We start from the raw sequence: 22559 nt of genomic DNA on the forward strand, positions 1-22559 counted from the left end.
GAGAGCAAAAAAAAAAATCACACAGGACACTGGAGAAATTCTCCTGATATAACAGACTGACCCTAGCCCCCCGACACATAAACTACTGCAGCATAAATACTGGAGGCTGAGACAGGAAGGGTCAGGAGACACTGTCCTATCCTTTAAGTTTCCACACAGCATCCAGCTATTCACAATCACAATCTTGTGACATGCTGCCCATAATGGTGTCATGACTCCACAAACACACACACACACACACACACACACACACACGCACACGCACACACAGAGATGCAACTGTGTGTGTTTTCCTCCAAGCATTCCAGCTTTAAAAATATCTGTTAATTTACCTATTATGAGACCATAAGTGGAAGAAAAAAAAAAAATGCAGGAAATAGAAAAGGAAATGAATACATCAGTTACAGTCACTGTTGCGTCACCAAACAGGAAACGGGCTGTCACTCTAACGCTGCCGACACTAGGAATCTGTACTATCTCTGTAGTAGTGAGTAAGTGGGGGAGTTTCCTTTTTTCACTTCGCTGACGTCGCAGGTCTCATACGTGCCGGAGTGAACGTGATAGAACCGTACTAAGGACAAGGTGGTAGAGGGAGCGACCAGGATAGCATACAGACCGTTCTGAGCTCAGCGATCAGAGCATCCCTAAGGTAGGTACCACTATCACTGTCATTATAGGCTGTAAAGGAAATCATTATTGGAAGAGGGGCAACAGGATAACGATGACACGATGATTTGGTTATTATCTGTTACAATGAAGATGATGATGATGATGATGATGATGGGAGTGAGAAATCCTCCTCAGCTGCCACAATGGGATATAGTTATTTTGTATGGAATTGGGTACCAACCACGCTGTTGCTGAATGTCTGTACGGTCGGCTGAGTAACTGAGGCTATGTAATGATGGAGACGATCAAAAATATGTCATTATGACAGAGAGAAGGGATGGAAGGATGAGAGATTATGAAATTATTATTTTTAGTAAAGGACCTTTTAAGAATGTGTCTTTATATTATTTTATAAGTAGGCATCAGAGCATGTCATTTTATTATTGACAAAAAATGGTATATTATAAAGCCGTTATTACCCAATAGAATAAGTGACAGGCCATTCATTCAGCTGGGTGTGAGCTATAGTCGTGACACCGGCCACAGCATCCTGGGGGCCGGTTGGGGGGTGTAACAGCAGACCCCTCTCCTCTCCGAACAGCGTGTCGTCATCAACATCATAAAATAGACGATGTCTATCACAACCGCGGAGAGGCTCAAATATAGACCTGTAGCTTCGGTAAGTCTGTTTTTGGTTACACGTAGGCTTAATATAGTTTACATTTTTTTGTGAAGACTACAACGGCCAAGCTAACAACAGGATAAACTTGTAGGCTATGCGCCAAAACGAACGCTCAGATGGAACATCATCGCAGAGTGGGGTGACTGTAGTGACGTGGCCTAGATGACATAGCTCCGGGAAATCTCTATATTGTAGGCCTATCTCTAGCCCAGTTCTAGGGTCCCCTGTCCCCCAACAAGCTATGTGGGGTGAAAAGAACATGAAGTAGGCTACCGATATCATACCAGGTCTGTGTTATGTGTCTGTGAGTTTGGAGATGCCAAACTCTATTTTGAGCGCACCATCATATTTCACTATGAATGCCTTTTACTTTCACTTCAATCATCATTTCGTTGGCTATCTCACTATTTTAAGAGTCTATTATGAAATATTGCATGTGGTTCTTCTGCCTGGTGCCCACATTAGCATCTGGGACCAGAAGTCCCCACATGAATAGTAGACAAACAAACATTTGACCAACTGTGTACATTTTGTTGGTCCCCACGTGGTCAGATGCTATTTGTGGGGGGTTTAGGGTTAAGGTTAGAATTAGTGTTAGGGTTAGGAGCTAGGGTTAGTTGTATGGTTCGGGTTAGGAGCTAGGTTTAGGATTAGGTTTAGGGTTAAGGTTAGGTTAGGTTTTTGCGTTACGGTTAGGGTTAAGTTTAGGGTTAGGGGTTAAGGAAAATATGATTGTGAATGGGACTGAATTGTATGTCCGCACAAGGTTAACTGCGCAAGACTGTGTGAGTGAGAGAATATCATCCATGATCCCCATATCACGTTGTTATAAATCATAGGTTGGTCGATTCAGCACGTTGGTCACGTTCCAGACGCACCAACACAGGCGGACTTGCTGTACCGCGTTGCTAGGTGATTGTACTCTACTTTACGGTGAGCGAATCCATCTCTGTCCTGTCCGATGAATGACCCACAGACCCGTTAGCTTATGCACATGATCACCACATCATAAAGCAGAGACCCTAATAAGAACATACACGTCAAACAGTGACATCGGAGGGTTCACTCATTGACGGCGTCGGGCTGCGTTCACCTCAGAGTTTTTCTGTTAAAGGAGAGTTCTGTGAAGTGACGATAATAATGATGGGAAGGTTGATGTGGTTCAGTAGTTTTTATTTTTTTCATTCTTATTTATTTTTTACTTTACCCCTTTTTCCGCCCCAATTTCGTGATATCCAATTGGTAGTTACGATCTTGTCTCATCTCTGCAACTACCCTACCAACTCCGGAGAGTCGAAGGTCGAGAGCCATGCTTCCGAAACACAGCCCTGCCAAGCCGCACTGCTTCTTGACACACTGCTCGCTTAACCCGGAACCCAGCCGCACCAATGTGTCGGAGGAAACATCGTCCAACTGTCAACCGAAGTCAGCCAATTTTGACTTTGTGGCTGTGGTAACTAGTGACAACCCCTTATAGCTTTAGGCTTTCCATAACACATTCGGAGCGCAGTCTACGTCTTGTCTTACACAGCTCATAGGTTTTTGGACATTCAAATAAAACATTTGTTAATACTGCTGTTTTTATAATACTATATTTGCTGTAGGTTAGGCATTCAAAGGACCGTTATGCCCGCACAACATAGGCCATGTACAGTGGGCTATGGTAGCTGGTCTATTTATGAGATAGGCCTATATGTCGAGTCTTAAAGGGGAATGTCTTTGTTTGGGTTCTCAGTATCAGACTTTCTTCAAGATGGAAACAAAACTGTGTCACAGTCAATCCGTCCCTTTAAAGCTGCGATCCAGGAAATTAATCGAACTTGGAGTTTTGGCTTTAAACTTGTCCATGTGAAGACATTCCAAGGATGCGCGGGAATGTAGAGCGACCCCAGATGTTTTATTTGTATTTATCTAACCTTTATTTAACTAGGCAAGTCAGTTAAGAACACATTCTTATTTCCAATGACGGCCTACCCTGGCCAAACCGCTGGGCCAATTGTGTGCCGCCCTATGGGACTCTCAATCACGGAGCTAAGCAGTGTTCCTCCCTGGATGGGAGACCAGATGCTGCTGGAAGTGGTGTTGGAGAGCCAGTGGGAGGCACTTTCCTCTGGTCTAAAATAAAAATATCTCAATACCCCAGGGCAGTGATTGGGGACATTGCCCTGTGTAGGGTGCTGTCTTTCAGATGGGACGTTAAACTGGTGTCCTGACTCTCTGTGGTCACTAAAGATCCCAGGGCACTTATTGGAAGAGTAGGGGTGTTAACCCTGGTGTCCTGGCTAAATTCCCAATCTGACCCTCATACCATCACGGCCACCTAATCATCCCCAGCTTACAATTGGCTCATTCATCCCCCTCCTCTCCCCTGTAACTATTCCCCGGGTTGTTGCTGTAAATGAGCATGTGTTCTCAGTCAACTTACCTGGTTAAATAAAAACACCCATTGCAATTGATAGTTCCTCAGTATTTGAAAAATCTTTCCAACATCACCAAGCACGGGAAACTCTGAGGGCCCAGAATAGGCTTGTTGATACAATGTTGCAAGTTCGGCAGTGACAGCTTCCGGACCGGGCCACGTGACGGCTTGATAAAAATGTTGCACTTCACTAGCAATAGCTCAAATCAAGACAGATAGAAAGGGAGGCAGACAGGCGGATTAGAGAGATTAATGTGATTGAAAGAACCAGGAATGTTCTACTGTTTTTATTTGTTGGCTTTAGGCCTAGTTATTTAACGTAGTTGATGATGGAAGTTAAAGGCCTAGTTATTTAACGTAGTTGATGATGGAAGTTAAAGGCCTAGTTATTTAACGTAGTTGATGATGGAAGTTAAAGGCCTAGTTATTTAACGTAGTTGATGATGGAAGTTAATGGCCTAGTTATTTAACGTAGTTGATGATGGAAGTTAAAGGCCTAGTTATTTAATGTAGCTGATGATGGAAGTTAAAGGCCTAGTTATTTAATGTAGCTGATGATGGAAGTTAAAGGCCTAGTTATTTAACGTAGCTGATGATGGAAGTTAAACGCCTAGTGTTGCTTCTGAGTTCTATGCTCTCACTTCTTTAGCCACCAATGGATCACAGTGTATCAGTGTGTCCATATGGCAGAGGTTGGTGCTCTCGCCATAGTTGAATTTAAACTTTTAGATTGTTATCATTTTAATTCAGATTTTTATGATTAACCACGTGACAAGGATTTTGAGAAAGGAACGTTTTATTATTGAAATTAAATTGTTCCACTAAAATGTGCATATAAAAATAATCATAACTGGCACGCAGATCGGTAGAAATGATAGGATAAATTGTAAGCTTCCCCAAAACTTGAAACTCACGAGCTGTGCAGCCATAAAAACAATGTGTGAACGTAGAAGGTCCCATGAAAAAACGAGCCCCCCTTTGGAAGTCAAAGGCCCTTCCAACTGATTGGTTCTGGCGCCGGATCTGTATTAGGTTATAAGCTCTAATTGGGCTACAACAGGTGTCAGTTAGGCTATAGGCCCACTGCTAGACTAGACACATCAGACATAGTTCTCATAAAGCTCATTAGTATATTAACAGTCCCACTAACAACCCCTTATAGGAAAAAATCATGTCAAATGTTTTAAAGGATTTGGCATTGAGAATATTTGATTAAAGTCAGCCTCAAGTGAATCAGAATAGCCCCATTTGTGTTTAGGGAAGTTAAATCCATTGTTTCTGAGAAACTGCTGCACAGCACAGATAACTCCTGCCTGTGGGTGTGTGTGTGTGGCTATCTCTCTGTATCGATGGTGTCTTGGTCATAAATATCCCTCAGAGAATGCTTGGCCTGGGGGGGCCTGCCATGGTTGGTGATGTGTGACGGTGGCACTAAAACCCATTGCTTTCTCCATTACTGAAATGAAACTGTAAATCTCCAGAGTCCATTACGGCTCTCCATGGAGCCATGGCTAGCCATTACTCGGTGTAATCAGTCAGGCTCCTGTAGCTATGTTTGTAAATCTAATATATTGTGATGGTGGTGGTGAGTATGATTATTACAGACTATGTGTATATGGGGGTAAGCAGAATATATTGCTGAAAGTACACACACAGCAAAGATGATTGCAATACTGTAGTGTCCTCCAGGTTTGCAAGGTCACCTGGCCGGGATATGGAGAGTAAATAATGGATTGTATTTATATTGAGCCTTTCAGTCTGGTTTAAATCATTGTTGCTGACCGTATTTCAACCTGCCAAGTCACATCATGCAATTCTGTTAATCAATATTTAATTTAATCAATATATAATTTATTCAACAACATCTATTCATGTAGGGGCTCCCGATTGGTGCAGTGGTCTAAGGCACTGCATCTCAATGCTAGAGGCATCACTACAGACACCCTGGTTCGAATCCAGGCTGTATCACAACCGGCCTTGATTGGAAGTCCCATAGGGTGGCGCACAATTGGCCCAGCGTCGTCCTGGGTTTGGCTGGTGTAGGCTGTCATTGTAAATAAGAATTTGTTCTTAACTGACTTGCCTAGTTAAATAAAGGTTAAATAAAATTCAACAAGGTAATAATTAAGGCAATGACAACATGGTTATGAGGCTTAGGATACAGCTAGGAAGTTGTGTTACTACCGGTATACAATGTTATATCTACGCTGACCTTTAATCCCAACACCTAGCAACCTTGTCAAGAGCTTTGGATCTCTTGGTGTAACAGCTAAGGTGTTGGGTTGACAGACGCTGGACCTGGGTTCGAGTCCCGGTCAAGACTGCCCCCCGAGTTAGCTATACTATAACCCACCCCTCCTCTCTCTCCTCTCAGATCTAAACTTAGAGGACCATGGGAGGTGTGGTGGTGGACGAGGGACCTGGGGGGGTGAAGGCACCAGACGGGGGGTGGGGCTGGGCTGTGCTGTCCGGCTGTTTCGTCATCACTGGGTTCTCCTACGCCTTCCCCAAGGCTGTCAGCGTGTTCTTCAAGGAACTGATCAGAGAGTTCGAAGTGGGGTATAGCGACACAGCATGGATCTCATCTATACTGCTGGCTATGCTCTACGGCACAGGTAGAGAATTTACATTCACACACAGGCAGGTACACCAGGGGGCCTCCCGAGTGGTGCGGTGGTCTAACACACTGCATCACAGTGCTATCTGTGCTACTAGAGATCCTGGGTTAGAGTCCAGGCTCTGTCTCAGTGGTCTAAGACACTGCATCACAGTGCTATCTGTGCTACTATAGATCCTGGGTTAGAGTCCAGGCTCTGTCTCAGTGGTCTAAGACACTGCATCACAGTGCTATCTGTGCTACTAGAGATTCTGGGTTAGAGACCAGGCTCTGTCTCAGTGGTCTAAGACACTGCATCACAGTGCTATCTGTGCCACTAGAGATCCTGGGTTAGAGTCCAGGCTCTGTCTCAGTGGTCTAAGACACTGCATCGCAGTGCTATCTGTGCTACTATAGATTCTGGGTTAGAGTCCAGGCTCTGTCTCAGTGGTCTAAGACACTGCATCACAGTGCTATCTGTGCCACTAGAGATCCTGGGTTAGACTGATACTGTCTAACACACACACAGACTGATACTGTCTAACACACACACTGATACTGTCTAACACACACACTGATACTGTCTAACACACACACACACACACACACACACACACACACACACACACACACACACACACACACACACACACACACACACACACACACACACACACACACACACACACAGGTACACCGATACTGTCTAACACACACAGATAGATTCAATATGTGTGTGTGTTCCTCTCACTGCAGGTCCTCTGTGCAGTGTGTTGGTGAATCGTTACGGGTGTCGTCCAGTGATGATGGTGGGGGGACTTTTTGCCTCTCTGGGGATGATTCTGTCTTCCTTCTCCACCAGCATCATCCACATCTACCTGTCTACTGGAGTCATTACAGGTTGGTCCACATCTACCTGTCTACTGGAGTCATTACAGGTTGGTCCACATCTACCTCTCTACTGGAGTCATTACAGGTTGGTCCACATCTACCTGTCTACTGGAGTCATTACAGGTTGGTCCACATCTAACTGTCTACTGGAGTCATTACAGGTTGGTCCACATCTACCTCTCTACTGGAGTCATTACAGGTTGGTCCACATCTACCTCTCTACTGGAGTCATTACAGGTTGGTCCACATCTACCTCTCTACTGGAGTCATTACAGGTTGGTCCACATCTACCTGTCTACTGGAGTCATTACAGGTTGGTCCACATCTACCTGTCTACTGGAGTCATTACAGGTTGGTCCACATCTACCTCTCTACTGGAGTCATTACAGGTTGGTCCACATCTACCTGTCTACTGGAGTCATTACAGGTTGGTCCACATCTACCTCTCTACTGGAGTCATTACAGGTTGGTCCACATCTACCTCTCTACTGGAGTCATTACAGGTTGGTCCACATCTACCTCTCTACTGGAGTCATTACAGGTTGGTCCACATCTACCTGTCTACTGGAGTCATTACAGGTTGGTCCACATCTACCTGTCTACTGGAGTCATTACAGGTTGGTCCACATCTACCTCTCTACTGGAGTCATTACAGGTTGGTCCACATCTACCTCTCTACTGGAGTCATTACAGGTTGGTCCACATCTACCTCTCTACTGGAGTCATTACAGGTTGGTCCACATCTACCTCTCTACTGGAGTCATTACAGGTTGGTCCACATCTACCTCTCTACTGGAGTCATTACAGGTTGGTCCACATCTACCTCTCTACTGGAGTCATTACAGGTTGGTCCACATCTACCTCTCTACTGGAGTCATTACAGGTTGGTCCACATCTACCTGTCTACTGGAGTCATTACAGGTTGGTCTACATCTACCTCTCTACTGGAGTCATTACAGGTTGGTCCACATCTACCTCTCTACTGGAGTCATTACAGGTTGGTCCACATCTACCTGTCTACTGGAGTCATTACAGGTTGGTCCACATCTACCTGTCTACTGGAGTCATTACAGGTTGGTCCACATCTACCTCTCTACTGGAGTCATTACAGGTTGGTCCACATCTACCTGTCTACTGGAGTCATTACAGGTTGGTCCACATCTACCTGTCTACTGGAGTCATTACAGGTTGGTCCACATCTACCTGTCTACTGGAGTCATTACAGGTTGGTCCACATCTACCTGTCTACTGGAGTCATTACAGGTTGGTCCACATCTACCTCTCTACTGGAGTCATTACAGGTTGGTCCACATCTACCTGTCTACTGGAGTCATTACAGGTTGGTCCACATCTAACTGTCTACTGGAGTCATTACAGGTTGGTCCACATCTACCTCTCTACTGGAGTCATTACAGGTTGGTCCACATCTACCTCTCTACTGGAGTCATTACAGGTTGGTCCACATCTACCTCTCTACTGGAGTCATTACAGGTTGGTCCACATCTACCTGTCTACTGGAGTCATTACAGGTTGGTCCACATCTACCTGTCTACTGGAGTCATTACAGGTTGGTCCACATCTACCTCTCTACTGGAGTCATTACAGGTTGGTCCACATCTACCTGTCTACTGGAGTCATTACAGGTTGGTCCACATCTACCTCTCTACTGGAGTCATTACAGGTTGGTCCACATCTACCTCTCTACTGGAGTCATTACAGGTTGGTCCACATCTACCTCTCTACTGGAGTCATTACAGGTTGGTCCACATCTACCTGTCTACTGGAGTCATTACAGGTTGGTCCACATCTACCTGTCTACTGGAGTCATTACAGGTTGGTCCACATCTACCTCTCTACTGGAGTCATTACAGGTTGGTCCACATCTACCTCTCTACTGGAGTCATTACAGGTTGGTCCACATCTACCTCTCTACTGGAGTCATTACAGGTTGGTCCACATCTACCTCTCTACTGGAGTCATTACAGGTTGGTCCACATCTACCTCTCTACTGGAGTCATTACAGGTTGGTCCACATCTACCTCTCTACTGGAGTCATTACAGGTTGGTCCACATCTACCTCTCTACTGGAGTCATTACAGGTTGGTCCACATCTACCTGTCTACTGGAGTCATTACAGGTTGGTCTACATCTACCTCTCTACTGGAGTCATTACAGGTTGGTCCACATCTACCTCTCTACTGGAGTCATTACAGGTTGGTCCACATCTACCTGTCTACTGGAGTCATTACAGGTTGGTCCACATCTACCTGTCTACTGGAGTCATTACAGGTTGGTCCACATCTACCTCTCTACTGGAGTCATTACAGGTTGGTCCACATCTACCTCTCTACTGGAGTCATTACAGGTTGGTCCACATCTACCTGTCTACTGGAGTCATTACAGGTTGGTCCACATCTACCTGTCTACTGGAGTCATTACAGGTTGGTCCACATCTACCTCTCTACTGGAGTCATTACAGGTTGGTCCACATCTACCTGTCTACTGGAGTCATTACAGGTTGGTCCACATCTACCTGTCTACTGGAGTCATTACAGGTTGGTCCACATCTACCTGTCTACTGGAGTCATTACAGGTTGGTCCACATCTACCTCTCTACTGGAGTCATTACAGGTTGGTCTACATTGACAGTCCTCTCCTGTCCCCCTGTCCTCCAGGTCTGGGCCTGGCGTTGAACTTCCAGCCATCTCTGATCATGCTGAATCGCTACTTCAGTGAGAAGAGGCCCCTGGCTAACGGCCTGGCTGCTGCTGGGAGCCCTGTGGCCCTCTGCTGCTTATCACCTCTGGGACAGGTATTACACTACACCTCTAACATCTGACCCCTAGCCATAACCCTGCTGCTGGGAGCCCCATCACCCTCTAACGTCTGACCCCTAGCCATAACCCTGCTGCTGGGAGCCCCATCACCCTCTAACGTCTGACCCCTAGCCATAACCCTGCTGCTGGGAGCCCCATCACCCTCTAACGTCTGACCCCTAGCCATAACCCTGCTGCTGGGAGCCCCATCACCCTCTAACGTCTGACCCCTAGCCATAACTCTGCTGCTGGGAGCCCCATCACCCTCTAACGTCTGACCCCTAGCCATAACCCTGCTGCTGGGAGCCCCATCACCCTCTAACGTCTGACCCCTAGCCATAACTCTGCTGCTGGGAGCCCCATCACCCTTTACTGCCTCTCCCCTCTACATTACATCTCTAACCTTTGACCCTAACCCTGCTGTCTCTTCCAGCTGTTGCAGTACCAGTACGGTTGGAGAGGAGGCTTCCTCATCCTGGGGGGGCTACTGCTCAACTGCTGCGCTTGTGCAGCCCTCATGAGGCCCCTAGTGGCCCCTCCTAAAAGCACCCAGCTGGAACTGGAAGATGTAGAGAAGGAGGGAAAAGAGTTGGAGGTAGAGAAGACCCCGTCCAAACGCAAACCGCTCCTGGACTTCAGTGTGTTTAAGGATAGGGGTTTCCTGATCTACACCATAGCTGCGTCTATTATGGTGAGTCAGAACAGGAACAATACTGTGTTATGTCCCAAATGGCATCCTGTTCCCTTTTATAGTGCACTACTCCTGACCAGAGCTCTATGCACCCTATTCCCTATATAGTGCACTACTTTTGACCAGAGTCCAAATAAAACAGAAATTACAATTCAATAATTGAACAAAAGGGTGTTTATTTTAAATGACTTCTCAATAAACTGCAAAGTAGAAGCTATAGTTCTATTTTTAAAATGTATTTTTGTATTCATGTCACTTGACTGCAATTAAATTGTCTGCCTTCATTTCAAATTGACATTGTTAAAGTTCATCTGATCCTATCCTAGGTTCTGGGTCTGTTTGTGCCGCCGGTGTTCGTGGTGAGCTATGCCAAAGAGCTGGGCAACGAAGACACTAAGTCGGCCCTCCTCCTAACCATCCTAGGCTTCATAGATATCTTCGCCCGGCCCACCTGTGGCATCATCGCTGGGCTGAAGTGGGTCAGGCCCAGAGTTGTTTACCTGTTCAGCTTCGCCATGATCTTCAACGGATGCACTGACCTGGTGGGATCTCAGGTAGGGCTGGACATGGAATTACAGTAATGTGTTGGCTTGTTGTGGCTGGACATGGAATTACAGTAATGTGTTGGCTTGTTGTGGCTGGACATGGAATTACAGTAATGTGTTGGCTTGTTGAGGCTGGACATGGAATTACAGTAATGTGTTGGCTTGTTGAGGCTGGACATGGAATTACAGTAATGTGTTGGCTTGTTGAGGCTGGACATGGAATTACAGTAATGTGTTGGCTTGTTGAGGCTGGACATGGAATTACAGTAATGTGTTGGCTTGTTGAGGCTGGACATGGAATTACAGTAATGTGTTGGCTTGTTGAGGTTGATTTGGTTGTCATGTGTACATTTATGTTTGCTGTATTGACTAATGATACATACAGCATCTAAACTATACATATGTGTTGTTAACATCCCTGTTGTTACTGTATTTTGTATCCTGAGTATCAATACTGTTACTGTTGGTATCCTGTAAATACTGTAAAATGTTACTGTAAATACTATCTGGTTTCCATGTCCCCTGCAGGCGAAGGACTACCCGTCTCTGGTGGTGTTCTGTGTGTTCTTCGGGATCTCCTACGGCATGGTCGGGGCGCTACAGTTTGAGGTTCTCATGGCGATCGTTGGCACGGAGAAATTCTCCAGCGCTATAGGACTGGTGTTGCTCATGGAAGCTATTGCTGTGCTGGTGGGACCACCTGGAGCAGGTTAGTACACACAGGATTAATAGGTGGAGGTTGGGTTAGGGTTAGGGTTAGGGTTTGGTTAGGGTTAGGGTTTGGTTAGGGTTAGGGTTTGGTTAGGGTTAGGGTTTGGTTAGGGTTAGGTTAGGGTTTGGTTAGGGTTTGGTTAGGGTTTGGTTAGGGTTAGGGTTTGGTTAGGGTTTGGTTAGGGTTTGGTTAGGGTTAGGGTTTGGTTAGGGTTTGGTTAGGGTTTGGTTAGGGTTAGGGTTTGGTTAGGGTTAGGTTAGGGTTTGGTTAGGGTTTGGTTAGGGTTTGGTTAGGGTTAGGGTTTGGTTAGGGTTTGGTTAGGGTTAGGGTTGGGTTAGGGTTTGGTTAGGGTTAGGGTTTGGTTAGGGTTAGGGTTAGGTTAGGGTTTGGTTAGGGTTTGGTTAGGGTTGGGTTAGGGTTTGGTTAAGGTTTGGTTAGGGATAGGGTTTGGTTAGGGTTTGGTTAGGGTTTGGTTAGGGTTGGGTTAGGGTTTGGTTAAGGTTAGGGTTTGGTTAGGGTTAGGGTTGGGTTAGGGTTTGGTTAGGGTTGGGTTAGGGTTTGGTTAGGGTTTGGTTAGGGTTAGGTTAGGGTTTGGTTAGGGTTGGGTTTGGTTAGGGTTAGGGTTTGGTTAGGGTTAGGTTAGGGTTAGGGTTAAGGTTAGATAAATATAATGTAGAATTTATCCAGTTCCCTCTCACCTCTGATCTCTCTCCACTCTCCCTTTCTCCACGTCTCTCTCTCCTTCCCTCGCTCCACCTGTTTCTCCTTAATCTCTCCTCCCCCTCCTCCCTCTCTCCATCCCTCCTCAGGTCGACTGCTGGACGCCACTAAGAACTACATGTACGTGTTCCTGCTGGCAGGAATTGAGGTGGTTCTCGCTGCCGTGGTCCTCGCCACGTGTAACTTCCTGTTCATCAGGAAGAAGCCCTCGGAACCTGCCGCGGAACTGGAGAACGGAACGGTTTCCGCGGAAATGGAGCTTCTCAACAAGCCTGTTGCCGCTGAGGAAGAGGAGGAGGAGGAAGTAGAGAAGGGGGAGAAAGAGGTGAAGGAGATGAAGGAGGAGAAGGAGAAAGAGGAGGTGAAGGAGATGAAGGAGAAAGAGAAAGAGGAGGTGAAGGAGATGAAGGAGAAAGAGGAGGTGAAGGAGATGAAGGAGAAAGAGGAGAAAGAGAAAGAGGAGGTGAAGGAGATGGAGGAAGCGGTTGAGAAAGCGAAGGAGGACGAGGAGGACAGTGAGAAAAAGAAGGTGGAAGAGAAAGAGGAGGAGATCAGGCCTGAGAGTGTAATGGGGGTCTCAGAAGAAGTGGAGCGCTTCCTTAAAGAACCAGAAGAACAAAATGGCGCCGTGCTCTCCAGTTCTGAGACACGTCTGTAGGAGGAAGAGAACCTGGTACAGGACAAACTACAGACTTTACACTTAAACAATGTCAAGGGCACTTTAAAGGTCACTAAGAAATGTACTCCACAGTGTACTTTGTGAACTTTGAAGGGCACTAAAACGTGTACTTAGAAGTGGGCCAAGAAAGTGCTTAGAGAAGCATACTGGGGAAGACAGAGCTAGTCCTAGCAGTATCCTCCTGTATGTAGTTGAGGTGTTGTTGTGTTGTTATGTTGTGTAGCTGTTCTCTGTGGGGCTGTGTGCCATATCAACAACAATAACACACACACACACACAATCATAAAGTGAAAGTGATAAATGTCAAGTGAATAACCGTGTGAATAGTGTTGTACACTGCCATGTGAATTGTGAAGCTACCAGTGTGTAGTGCTGCAGGGCGATATGGTATACACCATGTTGTTGTCTGTAATAATATGGAATAAATACCATCCTTCCTACCACTGTTACTCTGGAGCACAACATTAGAAGTGTTCCGGAACTTTAACCAAACCCAGTGTGGAACATTCCGCTGTCATTCAACATTCCGTTGAGTGGCAGAATGAGGAATGAATGGATACCTGGGTATTGTCAGATGCATATCATTTCACTCAGAGCTTTGGCACAGACGTTTAAAGGTATAGTGATGTTGAACGGTTGAATTTCACTCTGTAACCTTTACCAGGGCCCATAGGGCTCCCATAGGGCTCTGGTCAAAACTAGGGCACTATATAGGGAATAGGGTTCCATTTGGAACAGACATTATTAGGTCTGGCAGAACTGGCAGAAACCAGTCCAGAGAAACCAATGACCTCCCATGCAGATCTAAAACACAGAACTTAAAAAATGTATTGATACTTTTATTATGTCAGTATTTGTTAAGGAAGGCTAATAGCCTCTCCATTTCATGATAAGTTATATTTATGTACTTCCTTGTTCACTGCGTGTGTTCTGTTTTCTAAAGATAACTTGCAGTGAGACTCTGTGCTACATGTTAACTGATAAAGACCATGTTACGTAGCGGTGTGGCTATTATTTTACCTTAGTGCATCCCACATGGCACCATATTCCCTATATAGTGCACTATTGGCCCTGGGCAAAACTTTTTTACATTTATTTAATCTTTATTTAACTAGGCTAGTCAGTTAATAACAAATTCTTATTTACAATGATGGCCCAAACCCGGATGATGCTGGGCCAATTGTGCACCGCTCTATGGGACTCCCAATCACGGCCGGTTGTGATACAGCCGTGAATCGAACCAGGGTCTGTAGTGACGCCTCTTGTACTGTGATGCAGTGCCTTAGACCGCTGCGCCACTCAGGAGCCCCCGAAAGTAATAGGGACTAGGGTCCCACTAGGGTGCATAGTCACTTTAACTCTACCTACATGTACATACAGTGGGGCAAAAAAGTATTTAGTCAGCCACCAATTGTGCAAGTTCTCCCACTTAAAAAGATGAGAGAGGCCTGTAATTTTCATCATAGGTACACGTCAACTATGACAGACAAAATGAGAAGAAAAAAAAATCCAGAAAATCACATTGTAGGATTTTTAATTAATTTATTTGCAAATTATGGTGGAAAATAAGTATTTGGTCAATAACAAAAGTTTATCTCAATACTTTGTTATATACCCTTCGTTGGCAATGACACAGGTCAAATGTTTTCTGTAAGTCTTCACAAGGTTTTCACACACTGTTGCTGGTATTTTGGCCCATTCCTCCATGCAGATCTCCTCTAGAGCAGTGATGTTTTGGGGCTGTCGCTGGGCAACACGGACTTTCAACTCCCTCCAAAGATTTTCTATGGGGTTGAGATCTGGAGACTGGCTAGGCCACTCCAGGACCTTGAAATGCTTCTTACGAAGCCACTCCTTCATTGCCCGGGCGGTGTGTTTGTCATGCTGAAAGACCTAGCCACGTTTCATCTTCAATGCCCTTGCTGATGGTAGGCTTTGTTACTTTGGTCCCAGCTCTCTGCAGGTCATTCACTAGGTCCCCCCGTGTGGTTCTGGGATTTTTGCTCACCGTTCTTGTGATCATTTTGACCCCATGGGGTGAGATCTTGCATGGAGCCCCAGATCGAGGGAGATTATCAGTGGTCTTGTATGTCTTTCATTTCCTAATAATTGCTCCCACAGTTGATTTCTTCAAACCAAGCTGCTTACCTATTGCAGATTCAGTCTTCCCAGTCTACAATTTTGTTTCTGGTGTCCTTTGACAGCTCTTTGGTCTTGGCCATAGTGGAGTGTGACTGTTTGAGGTTGTGGACAGGTGTCTTTTATACTGATAACAAGTTCAAACAGGTGCCATTAATACAGGTAATGAGTGGAGGACAGAGGAGCCTCTTAAAGAAGAAGTTACAGGTCTGTGAGAGCCAGAAATCTTGCTTGTTTGTAGGTGACCAAATACTTATTTTCCACCATAATTTGCAAATAAATTCATTAAAATTCCTACAATGTGATTTATTATTTTTTTTTTCCTCATTTTGTCTGTCATAGTTGACGTGTACCTATGATGAAAATTACAGGCCTCTCTCATCTTTTTAAGTGGGAGAACTTGCACAATTGGTGGCTGACTAAATACTTCTTTGCCCCACTGTATTATCTCAATTACCTCGACTAACCTGTGCCCCCGCACATTGACTCTGTACCAGTACCCCCTGTATATAGCCTCCACATTGACTCTGTACCGGTACCCCCTGTATACAGCCTCCACATTGACTCTGTACCGGTACCCCCTGTATACAGCCTCCACATTGACTCTGTACCGGTACCCCCTGTATATAGCCTCCATATTGACTCTGTACCAGTACCCCCTGGATACAGCCTCGCTACTGTTATTTTATTATTGCTCTTTAATTATTTGTTATTTTTCTATTTTCTCCAATTTTTTATTTATGAATTTTTTACTTCAGTTAATTTAGTAAATACTTTCTTCACACTTATTTTTCTTAAAACTGTATTATCGGTTAAGGACTTGTAAGTAAGCATTTCACTGTAAGGTCTACTACACCTGTTGTATTCGAAGTATGTGACAAATAAAATTTGATTTGATTTGGGATGCATCCCTTGTTTATCTGTTGGGAGCTATACAATGAAACTAAACACCTCAACGAGTTGATGGAACTAAACACCTCAACGAGTTGATGGACCTAAACACCTCAACGAGTTGATGGAACTAAACACCTCAACGAGTTGATGGACCTAAACACCTCAACGAGTTGATGGACCTAAACACCTCAACGAGTTGATGGAACTAAACACCTTAACGAGTTGATGGAGATAAACACCTCAACGAGTTGATGGACCTAAACACCTCAACGAGTTGATGGACCTAAACACCTCAACGAGTTGATGGACCTAAACACCTCAACGAGTTGATGGAACTAAACACCTCAAAGAGTTGATGGACCTAAACACCTCAACGAGTTGATGGAACTAAACACCTCAACGAGTTGATGGAACTAAACACCTCAACGAGTTGATGGAACTAAACACCTCAACGAGTTGATGGAACTAAACACCTCAACGAGTTGATGGAACTAAACACCTCAACGAGTTGATGGAACTAAACACCTCAACGAGTTGATGGAACTAAACATCTCAACAAGTTGATGGAACTAAACACCTCAACGAGTTGATGGAACTAAACACCTCAACGAGTTGATGGAGATAAACACCTCAACGAGTTGATGGAGCTAAACACCTCAACGAGTTGATGGAACTAAACACCTCAACGAGTTGATGGAACTAAACAACTCAACGAGTTGGAACTGAAAATACCACATAAACAACAAGGCAGAATTTAAAGTCCAGGTTTATTGTTCTTGTCAGTGGCTCAGTATAGATGATATGTTTATAATCTTATTCAAGTTTAGATCCTGACTATTTCATTGGAGTCAGTTCTGATTATTTTGCACTTCGGTCACATCAGATAGATGAGACATGAAGACTTACAGTACCTTAGAATATTTCCCAAACTCATTTTGGTTATCAGAGCACTTCCAAGCACGACTCTGTGGAACCATGTGTTATTTATGTCATACTTGTTCTGAGTATACACCTTGACTGTGTGGAACCATGTGTTATTTATGTCATACTTGTTCTGAGTATACACCTTGACTGTGTGGAACCGTGTGTTATGTCATATTTGTTCTGAGTATACACCTTGACTGTGTGGAACCATGTGTTATTTATGTCATACTTGTTCTGAGTATACACCTTGACTGTGTGGAACCATGTGTGTTTTAGTCATACTTGTTCTGAGTATACACCTTGACTGTGTGGAACCATGTGTGTTTTAGTCATACTTGTTCCGAGTATACACCTTGACTGTGTGGAACCATGTGTTATTTATGTCATACTTGTTCTGAGGATACACCTTGACTGTGTGGAACCATGTGTTATGTCATACTTGTTCTGAGTATACACCTTGACTGTGTGGAACCATGTGTGTTTTAGTCATACTTGTTCTGAGGATACACCTTGACTGTGTGGAACCATGTGTGTTTTAGTCATACTTGTTCTGAGTATACACCTTGACTGTGTGGAACCATGTGTTATTTATGTCATACTTGTTCTGAGTATACACCTTGACTGTGTGGAACCATGTGTTATGTCATACTTGTTCTGAGTATACACCTCGACTGTGTGGAACCGTGTGTTATGTCATACTTGTTCTGAGTATACACCTTGACTGTGTGGAACCATGTGTTATTTATGTCATACTTGTTCTGAGTATACACCTTGACTGTGTGGAACCATGTGTGTTTTAGTCATACTTGTTCTGAGTATACACCTTGACTGTGTGGAACCATGTGTGTTTTAGTCATACTTGTTCCGAGTATACACCTTGACTGTGTGGAACCATGTGTTATTTATGTCATACTTGTTCTGAGGATACACCTTGACTGTGTGGAACCATGTGTTATGTCATACTTGTTCTGAGTATACACCTTGACTGTGTGGAACCATGTGTGTTTTAGTCATACTTGTTCTGAGGATACACCTTGACTGTGTGGAACCATGTGTGTTTTAGTCATACTTGTTCTGAGTATACACCTTGACTGTGTGGAACCATGTGTTATTTATGTCATACTTGTTCTGAGTATACACCTTGACTGTGTGGAACCATGTGTTATGTCATACTTGTTCTGAGTATACACCTTGACTGTGTGGAACCATGTGTTATTTATGTCATACTTGTTCTGAGGATACACCTTGACTGTGTGGAACCATGTGTTATGTCATACTTGTTCTGAGTATACACCTTGACTGTGTGGAACCATGTGTGTTTTAGTCATACTTGTTCTGAGGATACACCTTGACTGTGTGGAACCATGTGTGTTTTAGTCATACTTGTTCTGAGTATACACCTTGACTGTGTGGAACCATGTGTTATTTATGTCATACTTGTTCTGAGTATACACCTTGACTGTGTGGAACCATGTGTTATGTCATACTTGTTCTGAGTATACACCTTGACTGTGTGGAACCGTGTGTTATGTCATACTTGTTCTGAGTATACACCTTGACTGTGTGGAACCATGTGTTATTTATGTCATACTTGTTCTGAGTATACACCTTGACTGTGTGGAACCATGTGTGTTTTAGTCATACTTGTTCTGAGGATACACCTTGACTGTGTGGAACCATGTGTGTTTTAGTCATACTTGTTCTGAGTATACACCTTGACTGTGTGGAACCATGTGTTATTTATGTCATACTTGTTCTGAGTATACACCTTGACTGTGTGGAACCATGTGTTATGTCATACTTGTTCTGAGTATACACCTTGACTGTGTGGAACCATGTGTTATTTATGTCATACTTGTTCTGAGGATACACCTTGACTGTGTGGAACCATGTGTGTTTTAGTCATACTTGTTCTGAGTATACACCTTGACTGTGTGGAACCATGTGTTATTTATGTCATACTTGTTCTGAGGATACACCTTGACTGTGTGGAACCATGTGTTATGTCATACTTGTTCTGAGGATACACCTTGACTGTGTGGAACCATGTGTTATGTCATACTTGTTCTGAGTATACACCTTGACTGTGTGGAACCATGTGTTAAGTCATACTTGTTCCGAGTATACACCTTGACTGTGTGGAACCATGTCCGTTTCTGTCATACTTGTTCTGAGTGATGAATAATGACTGAATAAACGGCCATGTTCTAGTTCTGGGGTTTTGTTGACGTCCCTCCTGTTGATGTTAAATAAGGAGAGAGCTGCTCTCGCTACCCTGCCTTCCCGTGTGTCCTCTTTTTAGCGTCTGCTGCTTCCATTGAACACGTCACCTCTTGCCTCCGGTTCTGTGGTAAAATCGTTACACAAACCACATGCACGTACAGAAACTCACACAGACACAATCACAATGTTCCGTGCTGAGGTCATTTCCTGTGTATGTTGCTTGTTGACATTATGTTGGGTTCATTTGTCAGTTGAGAAATTTCATTTCTGTTTAAACTTCCTAAAGAATGCAAACAGATGACTCATTTTATTTATTGCACAACTACTGATAACACACTCCACAAATGTCCTTTGTAAAATATTGTTCTTCTCCTAGTTTCAAACCGCTCTTACAACCTCAAAACAGACGTCTCTTAGGGAGTATTAGTGTTTCTATGCTGTGGTACTATGACATGTATCACTAAGGTCTATAGTCCTAACCTCTATGATCTACGTGTGTATTGTGTTCAAAGTGTGTGTACTGTTTGTCAATGTCTTTGAAGACTAACAATATACTTCCTGTATTAAATGCATTGATGTCCTTACACAGGCCTCTATGGGCCTGTATTATATGTGAACTTCTGGGTGAACCTGGGGTTTACTCATCAGGAACCAATCGGAAACAAACGGGTCGAAACAGGGAGGGACCTTCATGAACTTGTCCAATAAGAAAGTCTTGTTTTGACTAGCTTCATTCTGCACTGATCTGTAAGCGGTTGAGCTGTGGAAGTAAATTGTTCATAAGCATCAACCATAATTATTTCTACCACCTATCCTATAGTTTCAGATCTGTGTGTAGATGAAGCAGAGGAGGCGTCTTTAGACTATTGGGACGCAGCCATGTGGGCTTAATGCTTGCTATGACCTCACCTGGCTTCACCTGTGTGAAGATTTCCTGGAATTTTGCAAAAACTTTCAATAAAAGTCCCTGTTTTCCCAGAAATCCTGGTAGGAGGATTCTGAATTTCCAGCTTATACCCTCCGGATTCTCTTTAAATCCTCCAACCCGGATTTCGGGAAATCCAAGGAATTTATTGAAAATTTTGCAACCCTAGTTAAGATGGCATCCTGTATGGCTGTCGTCGTGCGAGCTCGAACCAAACTTTGCTATTCTGTGATTCTTTTGGCATTTCTCTTAAAAAAAATAAAATAAAAAATAGTATCTACTATCATGTCTTATGATCGACAATAACTTCTGAACATCATATTGGCAGTTACTAACCTCAATTCTGGCTTCAACCAGAGACTCATCTGCCCTGTTTAATTCCCACCCAATTTTCAAGCTACCCCAGAGGAAACGCCAGCATTACAGAGCCAGGAGAGGGGGGATCCTGGCGAGATTAAGGCAAAGGGAAAACCGGTCATCTCTTCATTCTATTGTTTTGACCAGTAACTTAATAATAAAATGCATGACCTCCGATCACGGAATTGCTATCAACGGGACTCTCATAACTGCTATGTTTTCTGCTTTTCTCAAAAATGACTTTTGGACAAGATCCCCCACATGGCTATCCAACTTGATAAATTTCTCCATTCACCAAGCAGACAGGACATCGGATTCAGGAAAATCGATAGGGGGAGGGGTATGCCTCTTCATCAACAGCAAATGGTGTGTTGACTCTAGCACAGTGGAAATCTCTACCCAAAGTTCACCCGTGTTGGAATACCTGATGGTTAAATGCCGACCCTTCCACCATTTGAGTAACAGCCAGCAAGATGAACACAGAGGAGCGAGAAAGAGAGTGGTGCGCATACTGGATCTGCACATACAGTATGTGCAGTAGTACGCAATTTCCGGGGACCACTTTTGGCTTGTGAGCGCTACTTTCAGAACTACTGGCTAAAAAGTATACAAAAGTACTGGGGAATCTCTTTAAGACAGGTAATGCCCAACTTCAATCAACATGTCTCCTTCACCACTAGAGTGGATACAGTCCTAGACCACTGTTACTCTAACCACAAGCAAGAATACAAGGCCCTCCCTTGTCAAATCAGATCATGACTCTATACTACTGCTTCCTGTCTACAATCAGAAGCTCAACAGGAAGTACCCGTGACGTGTTCCGTTGAGAAATTGTCCTTCGTATCGGAGGCAATGGGTTATCACTAATTTTTGGTATTCATTTAAGGTTAGGCAAAAGGTTCGCAGTGTGGTTAAGCAGTTAGGTTAAAAATCACTTTTTAAGAAGATAAATTGTAGAAATAGGCGGGGTTTATGACTTTGTGGCTGTGGTAACTAGTGACTAACGAGACTATGTTACAAGACTGCTTCGCTAGCGCTGACTGGACTGGCCTCAGTCACCGGCTTCATAAGGAAATGCATCGCCGACGTTGTCCCCACAGTGAAGGTTCACTGCGTCCCCCATTCAAAAGCCCAGGATTACACAGAGGTTGGTGCTAACTAAAGGACAGGGCTACTACACAGAGCTATCGCAGCCAACCCAGAGGCTACGGCTGAGTCCCGCTACGACCTCCTCAGAGCCATCAAACAAGCTGGACTCATATTACATAGGCTCCGCATGTGGCAGGGCTCTCAGTCCATTACAGATTCTAAAAGGAAGACCCAGCTGTGGTCTGCCCAACGACGCCCCTCTACCAGATCAACTCAATGAATTTTATGCTTCACGCTACGACCAAAAACAACACAGAGCCGTGCATGAGGGCCCCCGCTGACACAGGACTCAGTGATCTCGCTCTCCGATGACGACATGATTAATATAGACTATGTTCACGCCAACTTCTGTTCAGCTTGAAGTCTACACTAGCTTCTAACAACGCTGCAAAACAGAGTCTAACAACGCTGCAAAACAGAGTCTAACAACGCTGCAAAACAGAGTCTAACAACGCTGCAAAACAGAGTCTTACAACGCTACAAAACAGAGTCTAACAACGCTGCAAAACAGAGTCTAACAACGCTGCAAAACAGAGTCTGACTGCTGAAGCCACATGCTCATCAATGAAAACTGTAGTGACACAAGTG

The 22559-nt window shown here is 44.3% G+C and overlaps 1 protein-coding gene across 18 annotated transcripts; it reads left to right on the forward strand.

Moving 5' to 3' along the window:
• The first annotated feature begins 482 nt into the window (after positions 1-482).
• LOC106606196 (monocarboxylate transporter 4) lies at positions 483-16401 on the forward strand. 18 transcript variants are annotated; one of them, XR_014392592.1, is made up of 11 exons: positions 483-649; positions 6085-6325; positions 7063-7320; positions 7359-8118; positions 8157-8194; positions 8233-8536; positions 8575-8954; positions 8993-9334; positions 9373-9790; positions 9873-10009; positions 10447-10704. XR_014392592.1 is itself a non-coding variant. In XM_045719610.2 (8 exons), exons 2-8 carry the CDS (start codon positions 6103-6105, stop codon positions 13337-13339), a joined length of 1740 nt encoding a protein of 579 aa, XP_045575566.1. In that variant the 5' UTR covers positions 507-649; positions 6085-6102; the 3' UTR covers positions 13340-16401. The 18 variants fall into 18 exon arrangements, 1 of the variants encoding a protein (XP_045575566.1); XR_014392591.1 differs by having other exon boundaries at positions 8157-8536; positions 8575-8916; XR_014392590.1 differs by having other exon boundaries at positions 484-649; positions 8575-8916; positions 8993-9790.
• The last annotated feature ends 6158 nt before the right edge of the window (positions 16402-22559 follow it).

Source organism: Salmo salar, chromosome 06, assembly GCF_965601325.2.
Source record: "Salmo salar chromosome 06, fSalSal1, whole genome shotgun sequence".
Taxonomy (NCBI): domain Eukaryota; kingdom Metazoa; phylum Chordata; class Actinopteri; order Salmoniformes; family Salmonidae; genus Salmo; species Salmo salar.